This window comes from Dreissena polymorpha, chromosome 11 (assembly GCF_020536995.1).
Source record: "Dreissena polymorpha isolate Duluth1 chromosome 11, UMN_Dpol_1.0, whole genome shotgun sequence".
NCBI lineage: Eukaryota > Metazoa > Mollusca > Bivalvia > Myida > Dreissenidae > Dreissena > Dreissena polymorpha.
This window is the reverse complement of record NC_068365.1, coordinates 34,707,651-34,722,987: the sequence shown is the minus strand read 5'-3', so window position 1 is coordinate 34,722,987 and position 15,337 is coordinate 34,707,651. Positions and strand designations below refer to the sequence as shown.

The 15,337-nt window shown below is 37.2% G+C and overlaps 1 protein-coding gene across 3 annotated transcripts in view; it reads right to left on the bottom strand.

Moving 5' to 3' along the window:
• LOC127851394 (uncharacterized) overlaps positions 1 to 14,438 on the bottom strand; it is a 108,128-nt gene extending 93,690 nt beyond the window's left edge. Inside the window, exons 1-8 of one of the 3 annotated variants that reach the window (XM_052385150.1) lie at positions 14,227 to 14,438; positions 12,536 to 13,891; positions 7,399 to 7,546; positions 5,133 to 5,331; positions 3,481 to 3,641; positions 3,129 to 3,269; positions 1,300 to 1,455; positions 531 to 668 (exon numbers count right to left, since the gene is read on the bottom strand). In XM_052385150.1, the coding sequence (XP_052241110.1) occupies positions 531 to 668; positions 1,300 to 1,455; positions 3,129 to 3,269; positions 3,481 to 3,641; positions 5,133 to 5,331; positions 7,399 to 7,546; positions 12,536 to 13,891; positions 14,227 to 14,432 (2,505 nt within the window). In that variant the 5' untranslated portion in view covers positions 14,433 to 14,438. Of the gene's footprint in view, positions 1 to 530; positions 669 to 1,299; positions 1,456 to 3,128; positions 3,270 to 3,480; positions 3,642 to 5,132; positions 5,332 to 7,398; positions 7,547 to 9,756; positions 10,016 to 12,535; positions 13,892 to 14,226 lie in introns of those variants that run through there. The other 2 variants (XM_052385151.1, XM_052385152.1) reach the window with 2 other exon arrangements.
• Positions 14,439 to 15,337: the final 899 nt, after the last annotated feature.

Here is a 15,337-nt window from a genome sequence, read left to right as displayed (position 1 = left end):
AACCAAACATGTGTTAGCAAAAATGTCCAAAATGTAGATGCTACCGCTATTTGCAACCAGCATTAAACCAAAACAGCCCGTGAGTAACTTGCAGCCTGTTCAGGTTTTACGCTGTTTGCTGCTCATCAGTATCTTAGGTCTATTAATGAAGCCTTTAAAACTTGGATCTATTTAGAAAGGTCTTTAATTTAATTAGATTTTCAAAGGGACCACAAAAAGGTGAAAATGTGCATCTGAGCGGTAAAGGGTTAAATATGAGTCGCGTTCTGAGAAAACTGTGCATAATGCATGTGTGTAAAGTGTTGTCCAAGATTAGCCAGTTCATTCCGCACAGGCTAACGACACTTTTCGCTTTTATGACATTTTTTGTTTAAATTGAGACTCTTCTTACTAAAAATCCAATTTAGGCAGAAAGTTTCGTCCCTGATTAGCCTGTGTGGACTGCACAGGCTAATCCGGGACGACACTGTATGCACAAGCATTATGCCCAGTTTTCTCAGAACATGACTCATATGATAACACATCCAAACCTGTTCAGTTTTCAGGCTGTACACGTCCACTGCCAGCACGCTGCTGAGTTCCCCCAAGGCCTCCATCCACACGTGCTCCACAAGATGGCCGACTACCTGCGACATCTCCCCCGTCTCTAGCCCCAACTCTCCCATCATCTAAGAAAAATAGTTAGTACTGATAGGCATGTTTTGCAGAACAATTGGCTTAATGCCTGTCTGCACAGGCTAATCAAAGATCACACTTTCCGATTTTATAGAATTTTTGTTTACAAGAGGGACTGCACACGCTATTTTGGGCCAACACTTTACGCACATGCATTAAGATCAGTTTCCCCAGATTGAGACTCAAGTATGTAAAGATTTGTTTGATAGAAATTATTTCTAGGAAATAATTATAAGCATAAAAAAGGTCTCATATTCACAAGTTATGCGTAAAAGCAAACTTTTAAGAAGTAAACAAAAAAACAACATTGTTTCAGACGAGGAAAAAGTAAGATATTAAAAATATTTTAAAAGCAAAAAGCTTCAAAACAAGCTCTATGATAAAGTTCCTACTAAATCTATTAAATTACATGTATTGAATTTTACAATTGCATCTGACTGTATACTACTCACACTTTAGCTTTCAAAACTAGCATCACACACTTAGACAGTAAATTTAAAAAAAAATCATTACAATTGATGTTCATTAAACATGTGGGTTTATAATACAGGGATATGAGTGTATACTTCTGTAAACATTGGCTGGCTTTCTTTCTTAATCTCAAATATTGTAACATTCACTTACATGTCTGAACTTCTCTGACCCAATATGCCTGGAGATGACCTTGTGGGTCAAGGTCATATGCTTGACCTTCTTGTCGTTATACAGGCTGCTGTACACTGCTAGGGCCTCTTCTACCCGATGACAGAAACGCATCTCAAATGACCCACTTCCGCCATTCTAGAGACAAAATAAAAAGTGTGAATAATAAATCATGATTACAAAATGTCTGATTGAGATAGTAGCATATACTTGGTTTCATAATGTGTCAATTTTATCAATGCTTTGTCCATTTAAAAAAATCTACTAGATCTGCGTCACAAACAAGACAAATACTCTGCTCCCTCAAAGCCTTGTCACTTACACTACAGCACAGATAGCGTTTCTCTACACTTGTTGATGACATATTTAAGCTACAGCACAGATTTTGTTTCTCTACACTTGTTGATGCCATATTTAAGCTACAGCACAGATTGTGTTTCTCTACACTAGTTGATGACATATTTGAGCTACAGCACAGATAAATGGTGCTACTCCACACTTGTTGATGACATATTTGAGCTACAGCACAGATAAATGGTGTCACTCCACACTTGTTGATGTCATATTTGAGCTATAGCACAGATAGTGTTTATCTACACTTGATGATGCCATTTTTGAGCTACAGCACAGATAAATGGTGTTACTCTAAACTTGTTGATGCCATATTTGGGTACAGCACAGATAAATCAAGTTACTATTCACTTGTTGATGCCATATATGGGTACAGCACAGATAAATGGTATTAATCTACACTTGGTGATGCCATATTTGAGCTACAGCACAGATACATGGTGTTAATCTTCACTTGTTGATGCCATATTTGAGCTACAGCACAGATAAATAATGTTAATCTACACTTGTTGATGCCATATTTGAGCTACAGCACAGATAAATAATGTTACTCTACACTTGTTAATGACATTTTGAGCTACAGCACAGATAAATAGTGTTAATCTACACTTGTTGATGACATATTTGAGCGACAGCTCAGATAAATAGGGTTAAACTACACTTGTTGATGACACATTATGAAGTTTTGATATAAAACATTTAAAATTGTGGAATTGTCCTTTGCACAAATGTACAACATTTTACATGGACAAACAAACCAAAAAAACTTACCAACTTGCAAACAGATTGATTCCAATATTACCCTAGTGAGCATACTGTTTACCCATGCTGAATACTAAATGCTTAATAAAAAGGTTGACCAAAATACCCTACTAGGATATCAATTAGAGATGTAATATTCAGCGACTTAAATTCTGCTCTGTACAATTGGAAATCATTAGAAAACTGTTGTTTTGTTTAGTTTCCTACAGGTTAGAGTATACTAAATATTGTTGGTTTTCAGTGCTATACCCTTTAAAAACATAATCATCATTTATTTGGAGACATGATTCTCTGTATGAGCACTTGCCGTAACTTAATTTTTTAATATTTCTGTGTGCATGTTGTAGGAAAAATATTGTTATGTACTACAAATTACGTGTTTTGCTTTAAGGTTGGAGACTACCTGTGACTTTGACAGCTGGCGGGAAACCCTAATAAAATGGAGAGAAGCAGGTAAAAAGATGGCTGTAAAACAGTGACTGTTGATTCAGGTGGAATTTTTTTCTTACATAAAAACATGACTTTTTTTATTGTTTAAATCAATTTTGATTGGAAAGCTCTTTAAGCAAAGGTACGGATATGAGGGTCTCTACGTGCAAAATTTTGATTTTTTGTAAAAGTTATTGCTTTTTCATTGCATTTGTTAAGGAAATCTTTCAGTATATTGTGATCTACAAATATTCCTGATGCAAATTTACCTCCACCTCCTGAAGGTCCCCAAAATGGGAGGTAACTCTGTATTTGTATTCAGAATCTGAGTTGCTGCCCCTGAGTGAATCATCCACATGTACTTCCAGAACAGAGAAGGTCTTTTCCATGATTTGAACTTTGTTGTTTTTCTGGAATAAATAAAAAATAGTTAGGTGAAAAATAAATAAAAAGAAAAAGATTCTATAAATTCTGACAGCATTCAGATTTTAAATTAAAACATTACGTTTATAAATCAATTTATTGTTTTATGTTCATTCCAATCATTATAAATTACTAGTGATGGAAGTAAACTTTACGCCAACTGTTTTGTAAAATGCTACTTAAAACAACTTTAATTACCTTGTTCAGATTTTTTCCTTCAAACATGGCAAATTTGGCAATCTGAAAACTGTCACCAAAGCTTGGCATATTTTTGTCCTTGGCTTTCCAGACTTTAATCGCCGCCACATTCACGAATTGCTTGCTCTCTTTTTTCTTGTCTTTTTGCTGAAATCTTGTTGCTGTAAAAGAAAGAGATAAATAGAAAGTGAACAAATACATTTTTCAATGATATGCATGTAAAGAAGGTCATGACCTGTTCTATGGTAGTTATGAATAAATTTACAAGCTGATGCTTCTTTCAAGAGTTTGTTTTATTAATTTGATAATTATACAATCAATGGCTGCATAGAATCACAGTCAGCTTACTTTATTATTTAATACAAATAATCATGATAATCATGATATTAAGAAATGTTTAAAAGGGAACTTTTTAATAAATCTTTATGGAAATAATACCATAAGAAAGAAATTTGTAAAATAGAAATCGTCAAATCATTGCTAGGCATCAAAAATTTAAACAAAACTGGAAAAATTTGGAGAGTTTAAAATAGCAATCATTGTAAGATGTTATTTAAACATAAATTAAAATGAAATAACGACAAGTATTTATATAAACATACAGTTATGTTTTAATAACCATCATAAAAGAAATCTTTACACCAAGGCAATCCTTAAAAAATTGCTTGTTTGGTATAAATGGACCCACCCAACCAAATTGCCCCAACTCCAATTGTTTGGGAGGTGAGGAAAGAAATAAGAAGTCATTAGAAAGGCATTATTGTGTTTAGTGATCAAACATAATAATATCAATGTTCGTTATCGAAAAAAACTTCAATTGTTCCTTTTTCTCCACATTTTCATTGTTTCATACATAATATAATAAGGATAATTGTTATATAAATGAGATCACATTATGCACAGATCTGTAGCTGTCATTATCATATTTATAATACCTTTAGATCTACATGTAAAAATAAATTTAAAAAACAACAACCTAACTATCTACATGTACCAACATGACCTGCAATGGGTTTGTTTCCCAAACCAACAATTTTTTAAGAATGCCCAAATGGTCCACAAATTATGACTAATGACATCATGCACAAATTTAACAGCATAGAAATAGAGGATATTTGTTCATGTCAGTGTAAGATCGTTTGTTATTTCACGAGTGATCATAGAAAATATATTTTTCTATGATCACTCGTGAAATAACAAACAATCTTACACTGACATGAACAAATTTTCTGTTTCTTTTATGCCCCTTTTTTAAGAAAATAATTAACAGCTGTTTCCCTTTTGCTGAAAAGTTACCCTTTCTTTGAGTTTCTCCCTTGGCGTGCCTCAGTACATTTCAAAACATAAAATGACGTCATTATACCAGCAAAATTTTCCAGTTAAACTCTTTTACAATGTAAATAAACGGTGAATAAGCATAAAATTAAAATAAAATGTGTTGGAATCGGTGGAATGTCGATTTTAATTCACTTGTGATCATAGAATATATATATATAATTATTTATGATAATCTAAAAATAAAAAAAGGTGTTCCGAAAAAAAAATCTTTTCACCGATGAAAATAACAATTTGTTCTTTTCACGGCTGTTCTTTTACTGCAGAAATGTCATATTTTATCATAATGTATAAAAGAAAAACAAGTGCTTCACTACCTGATATTTTCCCTTCTTTAAGTTCATCTGACTTGGACTGTCCAAGCAGAATAAAGTTGTCTGTGTTCTGCAGTTTGCCAGACTCAACACAGGCGACCACCCAGTCTGTAGACACCACGGGTACTCCATACTTCACACCCATCTGACACTTGTATGAGTCCACTGCCTTCTTGGCATCATCACAGACAATGTGAGTGCTCTTATAGAGTAGAAATGTATATGCGCTGTGTGTTTTCTTTAAAAAAAACTCAGGAGTCCATTGATTAAATATTTTTTATAAAAACAATATTCTTATTGATCTGTTACAAGCATAGGAGAACATTTATATGACTTAAAGGCCAGTTGTGATTAAGGAAATTTAACATTCTTAACAAGAGTGCCAAACTGTCACAAGATACGCCCGTTCGAAGGTTTTGGACACCATGCTCAATGCTTGAAATGCACTACGTGACCTTGAGACCTAGTTATTGACCCGGCATGACCCAAATTTGAACTTGACCTAGATATCATTTAGACGTAACATCTGACTAAATTTGGTGAAGATCAGATGAAAACTACTTCAATTAGAGAGCGGACACCATGCTAAATGCTTGAAATGCACTAAGTGACCTCATGACCTCGTTTTCGACCATGCATGACCCATATTTGAACTTGACCTACATATCATCTAGACACACCTTCTGACCAAATTAGGTGAAGATCAAATGAAAACTACTTCAATTAGAGAGCAGACACCATGCTAAATGCTTGAAATGCACTAAGTAACCTCGTGACCTCGTTTTTGACCCGGCATGACCCATATTCAAACTTGACCTACATATCATCTAGACACAACTTCTGACCAAATTAGGTGAAGATCGGATGAAACTACTTCAATTAGAGAGCAGACACCATGCTAAATGCTTAAAATGCACTAAGTGACCTCGTGACCTAGTTTTGACCCTGCATGACCCATATTCAAACTTGACCTAAATATTGTCTTGACACAACTTCTGACCAAGTTTGGTGAAGATCGGATGAAAACTATTTGAATTAGAGAGCAGAAACTGCTGTGGACGCCGCCCGCCCGCCAGCCGCGGGTGAAACTATAATACGTCCCGTTTGTAAAAACGAGCCTATAAAAAGCATTCAGCTTATTAAATGCTGCCATTTTGTACTATTATCTGTCTAACAAACAAAATATATAACAAATTAGGAAAAAAGTCTTTGATGTAGGATTAAAACTAGATGCAACTACTGACCAAGTTTGGTAAAGATCGGATGAATACAATTTGAATAAGAGTCCGGACAAAGTGGCGCTGTTGAAAATGGACTAATTGACCCTATGACCTAGTTTTTTACCTGGCATGACCCATATTCGAACTTGGCCTAGATATCAACTAGATGCAACTACTGACCAAGTTTGGTGAAGATAAGATTTATACAATTTGAATTAGAGTCCGGACAAAGTAAAATGCACTAATTGACCCTTTGACCTAGTTTTTGACCCAGCATGACCCATATTCGGACTTGACCTAGATATCAACTAGATGCAACTACTGACCAAGTTTGGTGAAGATCGGATGAATACAATTTGAATTAGAGTCCGGACAAAGTGGCGCCGTTGAAAATGCACTAATTGACCCTATGACCTAGTTTTTGACCCGGCATGACCCATATTCGAACTTGGCCTATATATCAACTAGATGCAACTGCTGACCAAGTTTGGTGAAGATCGGATGAATACAATTTGAAATAGAGTCCGGACAAAGTGGCCCCTTTGAAAATGCACTTATTGACCCTATGACCTAGTTTTTGACCCGGCATGACCCATATTCGAACTTGGCCTAGATATCAACTAGATGCAACTGCTGACCAAGTTTGGTGAAGATCGGATGAATACAATTTGAATTAGAGTCCGGACAAAGTGATGCCTTCCGCCCGCCGCCCGCCCGCCCGCCAAGGGGTTTCACATAATACGTCCCGTATTTTATACGGGCGTATAAAAATGAAGTTGGCTTTTACATAGTTACTGATAAGCAGCAAACAGCATTAAAACCTGAACAGACTATGAGTTACTCGCAGGCTGTTCTGGTTTTATGCTGGTTGCCACTTTAACTTTGCTTCCTATGGGGGAAAGGGTTAAAGGACATCTCTTTCAAACAAATAAATCCAGTCCATGTGGACAGTTTTTTCCCTGATTAGCCTGTGCAGTCTGCACAGGCCAATCTGGGACAACACTAAATTCCCATGCTCAGTTTTCTCTAAATGAGGCTTAAATGCATACCTTTTTGGTCACTATGAAAGAGACCACACCTCCATGAGATGTAATGTCTTTCCTCAGCTGTGATTTGGCCTTGAACTTGATGTTAGTGCTGAGATCCAACACTACCTGACAGCCAGCAAATACCATCATGGTGGAATTTCTTCCAAATCTGAAAAAATTGGCTTTATGCAGAGCTTTCTTTTCTTCTTTAGCAATGGTCTTTTATAAGGCCTATTCCCCCCGAGAGAAAGACCCCATCCCCCCAAAAAAATCCTTTAAAATGATGCAATATTTCTCTCATTTAAAGCTTACTTTGAGAAGATTTTTCCGTTTCTCAGTTTTTGTCAATAATCTTATCCCAAGATGATTAGCCAGGCCCTTTTCCAAAATCAAGAAAAAAAAATAAAGCCCTGATATAGGGCAGAGCAAAGAAGGGTATATGAATCTTTAGCACACTGAAAATCCAATCCAGGCTTTTTCCGCTCCATTTTGGGAATACGCCACACTGGAAATTTGGGAATTTCGTGTCGTGAATACCCCCATTTTGGGAAAAAAATTATTCGCAAAATTGGCTCAATTGGGAAAAATTATCGCATGTAAATAGTGTTTCTTATATTTCAAAGAAGCCGTTTACTGGTAAATAACGACTATTTTGATAACTTATTATTAAGATTTTACAAAGTATTATGAACATGTGAGATAAGTGCAGGTTTTTTAATCTGAATTTGGGGAAAAGGCCCGGCCTTTTTTGAGGTGAAAAAAATCGTGCGAAGCGCTGGATTTTGAGGAAAATAAGGAAAGTCTTAAATAATCATTAACATATTTTACAGTTTTTAAAACAAATTCAAGGCAACAGATAATTTAATTATGCAACACTTTCTATTTTCTACACACCTGATCAAGTTAACTTATATATTTAAAGGTAAAAAAAAAAAAAAAATTTTTTTTTTTTTTTTGTTTGGAATTGGGAATTTTTTTTTTCAATTGGGAAAAAAAACAACCAGATTTGCATTGGGAATGGGGCCGAATTTTGGACCCGTGGCATAGGGCGGAAAAAGCCTGCAATCAGAATGAAACCTAACTGAATGCTTACTTTAACTGCCTAAATTCCTAAGGCTGAAGAAAAATACTACAAAAGCACACATTTGTATTATATAAGATCTTGGAAGATTAAAAAAAAATTGTACATCATCAGGAAATGAAAAACATTCTACAGTTTTACTTTTTCAATAAAAACCAGTATAAATACTCAAAATCAAGGAATATTTTGTACATTATTAAAAAAAAAATCACACATTAAAAAATCAATGTTCCAGATAGCAATAGCCAAAATTCAATGCTATATGTGGTATGGTAACATAGATTTAAAGAGATACAAAATGCTTGTTTTAATTTTTATGTGGAGTACTTAATTCCATTTTAATTTCCCGCAACATTATCTATTATATTATATTAGGTTTTGCCAAGAAATGATATCTATTCCCATAACACACAAACACTAACTTGGTACATGAACATGTGTTTCATAAATTGTTCCACAAAAACAAACAAGAGCTGTGTTTGTGAAACACAATGTCCCCACCCATACATTTGACCTTTGACCTTGAATGATGACCTTGACCTTTCACCACTCGAAAATGTGCAGCTCCACAAGGTACACATGCATGCCAAAGTTGCTATCTTCTATATTTAACCTTTGACCTTGAAGGATGACCTTGATCTTTCACCACTCAAAATGTGCAGCTCCATGAGATACACATGCATGCCAAATATCAAGTTGCTATCTTCAATATTGCAAAAGTAATGGCCACGGTTAAAGTTTTGGCACAGACACACACATACAATGACAGACAGACACACACATACAATGTCAGACAGACACACACATACAACGACAGACAGACAGGCCAAAAACAATATCGATCTGGGGGCATAAAAAGAGCATTTTGTATCTTGTTATATCTTTGTTACCAGACCTTATCTTGCTTTCAAATATTCGTTGATTTTGAAGGTTTATGTTTTTTATGTTTTTGTATACAATAATGTCCTAAAATGTATTGATGAATTACCATACATGGCTTTCAAAAACCATTTGGTGGTAAATAAGGTAAGATCTGTTATACTATTATTTTGAAATGTGACAAATAAATGTGATTTCAAGTGAAATTGAATTGCTACATGAAATTGATTTTAGCTGTTGAAACGTTCTGGGGATTCAGCCACATCAAAAGCCCACAATCCACAAAGCCCATTATGTATAATTATATAATCTATATAACTAAAAAAGAGAACGTGAAACAATTAAAATATATACAATAGCAATTGACTAATCCAACAATGTATGTTAATACAAAATTTCTGCCAATTCTATATAATCACCTTAATACTGCTAAGTAAATTTATGTTAATGCATCCGAATAATTCGTCCGAAATTGATACACACTGTAGTAAACAAGCGAAATAATGCAGGATTCGGTTGAGTTCTTTGAAATCAAATAACAATTATCGCACAAACCTTTTTATTTAAACAAATAATTACTTAAAGTCGCATGACACACGATACAATTTCGAAATAAAATCTATTTTTGGCTGTGATCCATTTCTTTAATAAAAATAATCACTTCCTGGGTCCGACTAGATGCCGGATATCTGCGGATATGACTGAAAATACCGAATATGAATGGGAAATCAATTTCTGATGTTTTCCAGTATGTTTTTTTTATTATGAAAATCGTTTTATGGACAATTTTACAAGAAATATCTTAATATTGTTAAGATTAACTGAACCGTTAAGTGTCTTTTTGACATATTAATTTGTGTTACTCCAACTTCATCTCCACGAATATGACCTTCCAACTAAAACACAGCTCTTAGGCTACACGCACCGTGTTTAATTTTGAGACAATTGTAACGGATTTATGTCACACAATTTTTTCTCTTTTTTAAATCAGATCACAAGTATTGTATCAAAGCAGAAAAAGCACGACGATTGATTGTATTCGTTCATATTCGTTTGTCTTCTTCTTAATACCCGCGGATTAGAGTCCTATACGATTTTAGCAGGGCCGTTTTGTTATGAATTGTAACGTTTTAGAACTAGTTTCTGTTTCACTGGCTGTTTGCGCAGTGGTTGGTACATGCGCTCCTCAACTACCGGGGTAGGTGTCCCGCGTTAAATCTTTGTTCCCGGAGGCATGTGAGTTTGGTTACTGGTAAACAAATTGGACAGGCGGAGTTTCCTTCGGGTAGTCCCCCCCCCCCGCATCATCAGAGGACCTCACCTAAATTAGAAATATATTGTAACTCGGTAGACTTTACTATTATTATATCAGAGTTATCAATTATCTACCTTTGTCTACTGTGACCAACTGCCATAGTTGACGGATTTTTTAAATGAACTCAGTCAGCCTGAGTCAGGTGACCATTGTGACCAATTACAACAGTTGATTGATTTTAAAACCTGTTCAGCCCTATCATTTTTTCTTCTCTTTTGTAAATCAGGTTTTCATTGTTCTCTGGACAGTCAAAGTGTCAGCATTGAGTTTTTTTGCCTGAGTCGCAGATTTTTATATCGTCATTAGTATTACTTTTTTACCAGTTTTAACCATCACGAGTCAGTGAGAAGCAGAGAGGCAGACAGACCGATGTAAAAGCCCAAACCACATTTAGGCTTTAAAAGTCCTGATACACTCTACACGGATTGAGAGACTATGTTTTATTCTGAACATTTTATTATGAACGCTTATTTTTATAAAATCATTCAATACAATATTATTGAAAGAGACTGTTTTAAGTTATCTATACTGACTATAACGAAATTCGACAAGTGAACCCAACCAGAAAGAAACTATTTTTCAATATTTCAGTGAAAAACAAACCTGAAAATTGCGGCTATAATTCCAATTCGTCAAAACTTTCGTGAGTGAAATTGTTTAATAGAAAGGCGTGCTGGGACACACTCCGTGTTATCACATAATGCAGCCTTGGGCGCAGAGTGACCTCATAAACTTCGAAATACACACACTGGTGGTTCGCTTCAGTGAGAATACTTTCACGGACAATACAACATTTGTAACTACTCGGCCTCTCCGCTTTCTTTACCTTCCTCTACCCGATGTGACCAGAGTATTAAAATAAATAAACGTTCACTTCAGAAAATTGTTTTTATTACAAAACGCACAGTTACGGCAAAATTACTGAATACTACCGTTCAATTGGTCATTATCGCCTTAGGTACTACTTTAAATAGTAACCCTGGTACTCTTAAGTATGGTATAAAGTACCCGGGGTACGGAAAATATACTAAAAAGTACTCCGAAGTATGATCGGATGCCTTTAAGCGTATTTGACGCCCGTAGGGTACATTGTATTTTTAATGAGTGCTTGCGCCGACAACGACCAATTGAGGAAACCACGATTGGTCATTGTCGGCTCAGGTACAACTTAAAAGTACCCCGGGTACTCTAAAGTATACTATTGCGTACTTGGTGTGTGGCCGGATGTCTTTTCATCTATATTCCATGCCTGATTAATATGCAGTATACTTAAATAGAGTACCCGCTGTTCTCTTAAGTAGTGCATGAGCCGACAACGACCAATTGAGCAATACGGCCTGCTAAAAGTGCATTTTTGAATTTTAGAAATCATCATGAAATGAGAATTAAAAAAAAAATACTTACAGTTAGAGGTAGTCTTATATAAGTGCCGTAAAACAACTCTTTAACTGAATGTAATTTAGAAGTAGATACTTCCCCTATCCTGTTTCATCTAATAAATCTAAATATTTTCTTTGAACAGTTTACAAGTGAAGTAGTGTTATACGTTATAACAGAATCACAAGCAGCGAATAAAAGGACCAACGTATAGCAAAATAAACATAGTGATTATGGTGAATTCAACGTTTAATGGAAACGGCTACATCGTTCGCAATTTAACGGAATGTACACTTATTATCGAAAATAAAGGTATGTTGTCGAAAATTGTTTTAAAAACAGTAGAATGCATCAAGATTATTTCTGAAATGTTCAGTCGGTGTTTTGAAAATAAAATAAAAAAATAAACTCGCAGCGGTAACATCTGACAGTCAAACAAGTATGCATGCGAAGGTTGATAAATAATAGATATATATATATATAATCCGTTATATTACATGATTTACCTTCTTTCTATTTGATCGTTGATTGCCGGGGTAAAACTGGTTTCTAATGGGTGCAGAGTCGAAGTTGATGTCAAGAAACATGCGTGTGTTGGCGGAATAATCTGCGACACTGTGCGGGGTGATATTGGCAACCCTGTTCGGGGCGAACTCGGCGACACTAAACGAGGCGTAATCGGCGAAACTGAGTTGGACAAACTCTGCTCCACTGAGCAGGGCGAACTCGGCAATACTGAGCTGGTTGTACTCGGCGATACAGGGTAGGGAGATCTCGGCGACACTGAGCTGTGCGTACTCGGCGCCACTAAGCGGGGAGAACTCGGTGCCACTAGGCGGGGCGTACTCGGCGACACTGAGCGGGGTGTACTCGGCGACACTGAGCGGGGTGGACTCGGCGCCCCTGAGAGGGGTGAACTCGGCGAAACCGTGCGGGGCGAGCTCAGAAACACTGAATGGGGCGTAATCATCGGTACTGAGTGGGACGAATTCGGCGCCACTGAGCGGGGCGAACTCGGCGTCACTAAGCGTGGTGTACTCGGCGAAACTGAGCAGGGCGAAGTCAGCGACATTGAGCGAGGCGTATTCGGCGCCACTGAACGGGAGGATCTCGGCGACAATGAGGGGGGCGTACTCGGCGACACTGAGCGAAGCGCACTCGGTGACACTGAGCGGGGTGTACTCGGCGACACTGAGCAGGGTGTACTAGGCGACACTGAGCGGGATGTACTCGGCGACACTGGGCGAAGCGCACTCCGCAACACTGAGCGATGCAAACTCGGCGACACTGAGCGGGGGAAACTCGGCGACACTGAGCGGGGTGTATTCGGCGACACTGAGCGGGCATAACTCTGCGACCCTGAGCGGGTTGTACTCGGCGACACTGAGCGGGGTGGTCTCGGCGACACTGAGCGGGGTGTACTCGGCGACACTGAGCGGGCAGCACTCGGCGACACTGAGCGGGGCAAACTCGAAGACGCTGAGCGGGGCATACTCGGCGATACTGATCGGTGCGTACTTGGCGACACTGAGCAGGGCGTACTCGGCGACACTGATCGGAGCGTACTTGGCGACACTGAGCGGGGCGAACTCGGGGACACTGGGCGGGGCGAACTTGGCGACACTGTGCGGGGCCGATTCGACGACGCTTGGTAGGCTCTATTTGAAAACGATGAACGTTGTGTTGATGGCGAAGAATATTTGCTTTTTAGCAGCGTAATCCGAGGTGGAACTGGGGGCGGCTCATCTCCGTTAATATCCGGCGACTGTGACCGAGACCTTGCTCCGGATGAAGTTGGTGGCGTATAGTTCCGTGCTGGCAGTGGCGGGGGTACACCAGATGTTGAAACTGGCTTCTTTTTCCTGTTTTTATATTAAAATTTGTATAATGACAACAATTCAGAATCTATTCAGAAGCATGTGTAACTGAGATTATTATGTAAATTGTAATATCGCAAAACGCCTTTTAATACAAATGAAATCAATTTAAAAACATTATTCGTCACCGAAATACTAAATATCGTGTCACATAGAACGGCAGTAATAGTTGGTTTTTGGTAAACTGCTTGTATATTGGCGTTTGAACGGTAGTTACTTAATACTAAGGGTATTACTATTTAATAGACTACTATTTTGTAATGTAAGACTTAAGACTCGATACTATGCTGGCAATAACCAATCGAACGCTACGGACTTACCTTATTGGTATCAGTGTTATGAAAAATTTCGGTTTTTGATGTCGGACCCGAGGAGGGAGTGGGGGCAAATCTTCAATTAGATTGGCCTGCTTTTGACGTGGGACCCGAGGTGGAATTGGGGGCAAATCTTCAATTACACTGGCCTCCTCTAACAACCTCTCACGAAGAGCTGTAGCTAGTTTATCATGGAAAGGCGGAACTGACATCGTTTGCGTACGTTCTGATTGATGGAAGAGTGAAATACGTGTATTTATATGACATTTTAATTTTATACAACGGCAAATACCAATAGTGATATTCCATGTTTTGGCACGTTTCGTGAAAAGATGAACTCATTTGTGGCTCAAGAAGCAGAAATTCTGAACAGCATAATCCACATTATTGATTGAATTTGCAATATTTTGTTTCATATTTATTTTCAAACGAAGAAAAATGAAACTTGAAAGCATGCGTGGAGATATTATAACTTTGAGCACACTTTGATTAGAAACATGTACACAGCTACAAGTATTTTCATTGTTTATTATTTGTCTAAACTGTATTATAGTACTTTTTTTAAGTAACGTGTATTAAGTTAATGTGTCTTTTATTTATACGAATATCAATTGACTGAAAATAAAAGAACACGCCATTTTAATTTTGAATTCATAGTCACAGCACAATATCGCCAGTTACTTTAAATGTTATTTATTCAATCTTTTTTGCCAGAGCCTCTCATATAAAGTCTAATATGTTCTCAATTGTAAGCTAAATAGTACCTGTTGGTGGGGTGAAATTAGGCGTTGGATAATAAGTTTCCGGTTCTGTAATAACAACATATGCACTAAGTTTATAGATATACAGGGTTTCCTTGGAAATCTAGGATTGATGCAATTGCGTACATTTTAGTTTGGTCTGTAAAGAACGACATTTTTGGGGATATTTTATGTTTAAATGATTATTTTTTAACGCAACACGTTAATATAGATTGAAAGTTCCGTCATAGATGAGTCTGGGCGGACTACTCAGATGACACCACAGGTAAATATTTTAATGCTCCCCCAATTATTTTTTTTTTTTGGGGGGGGGGGGGTGCATATAGTCGCCGCTTCGTCTGTCCGTGCGTCCGTCC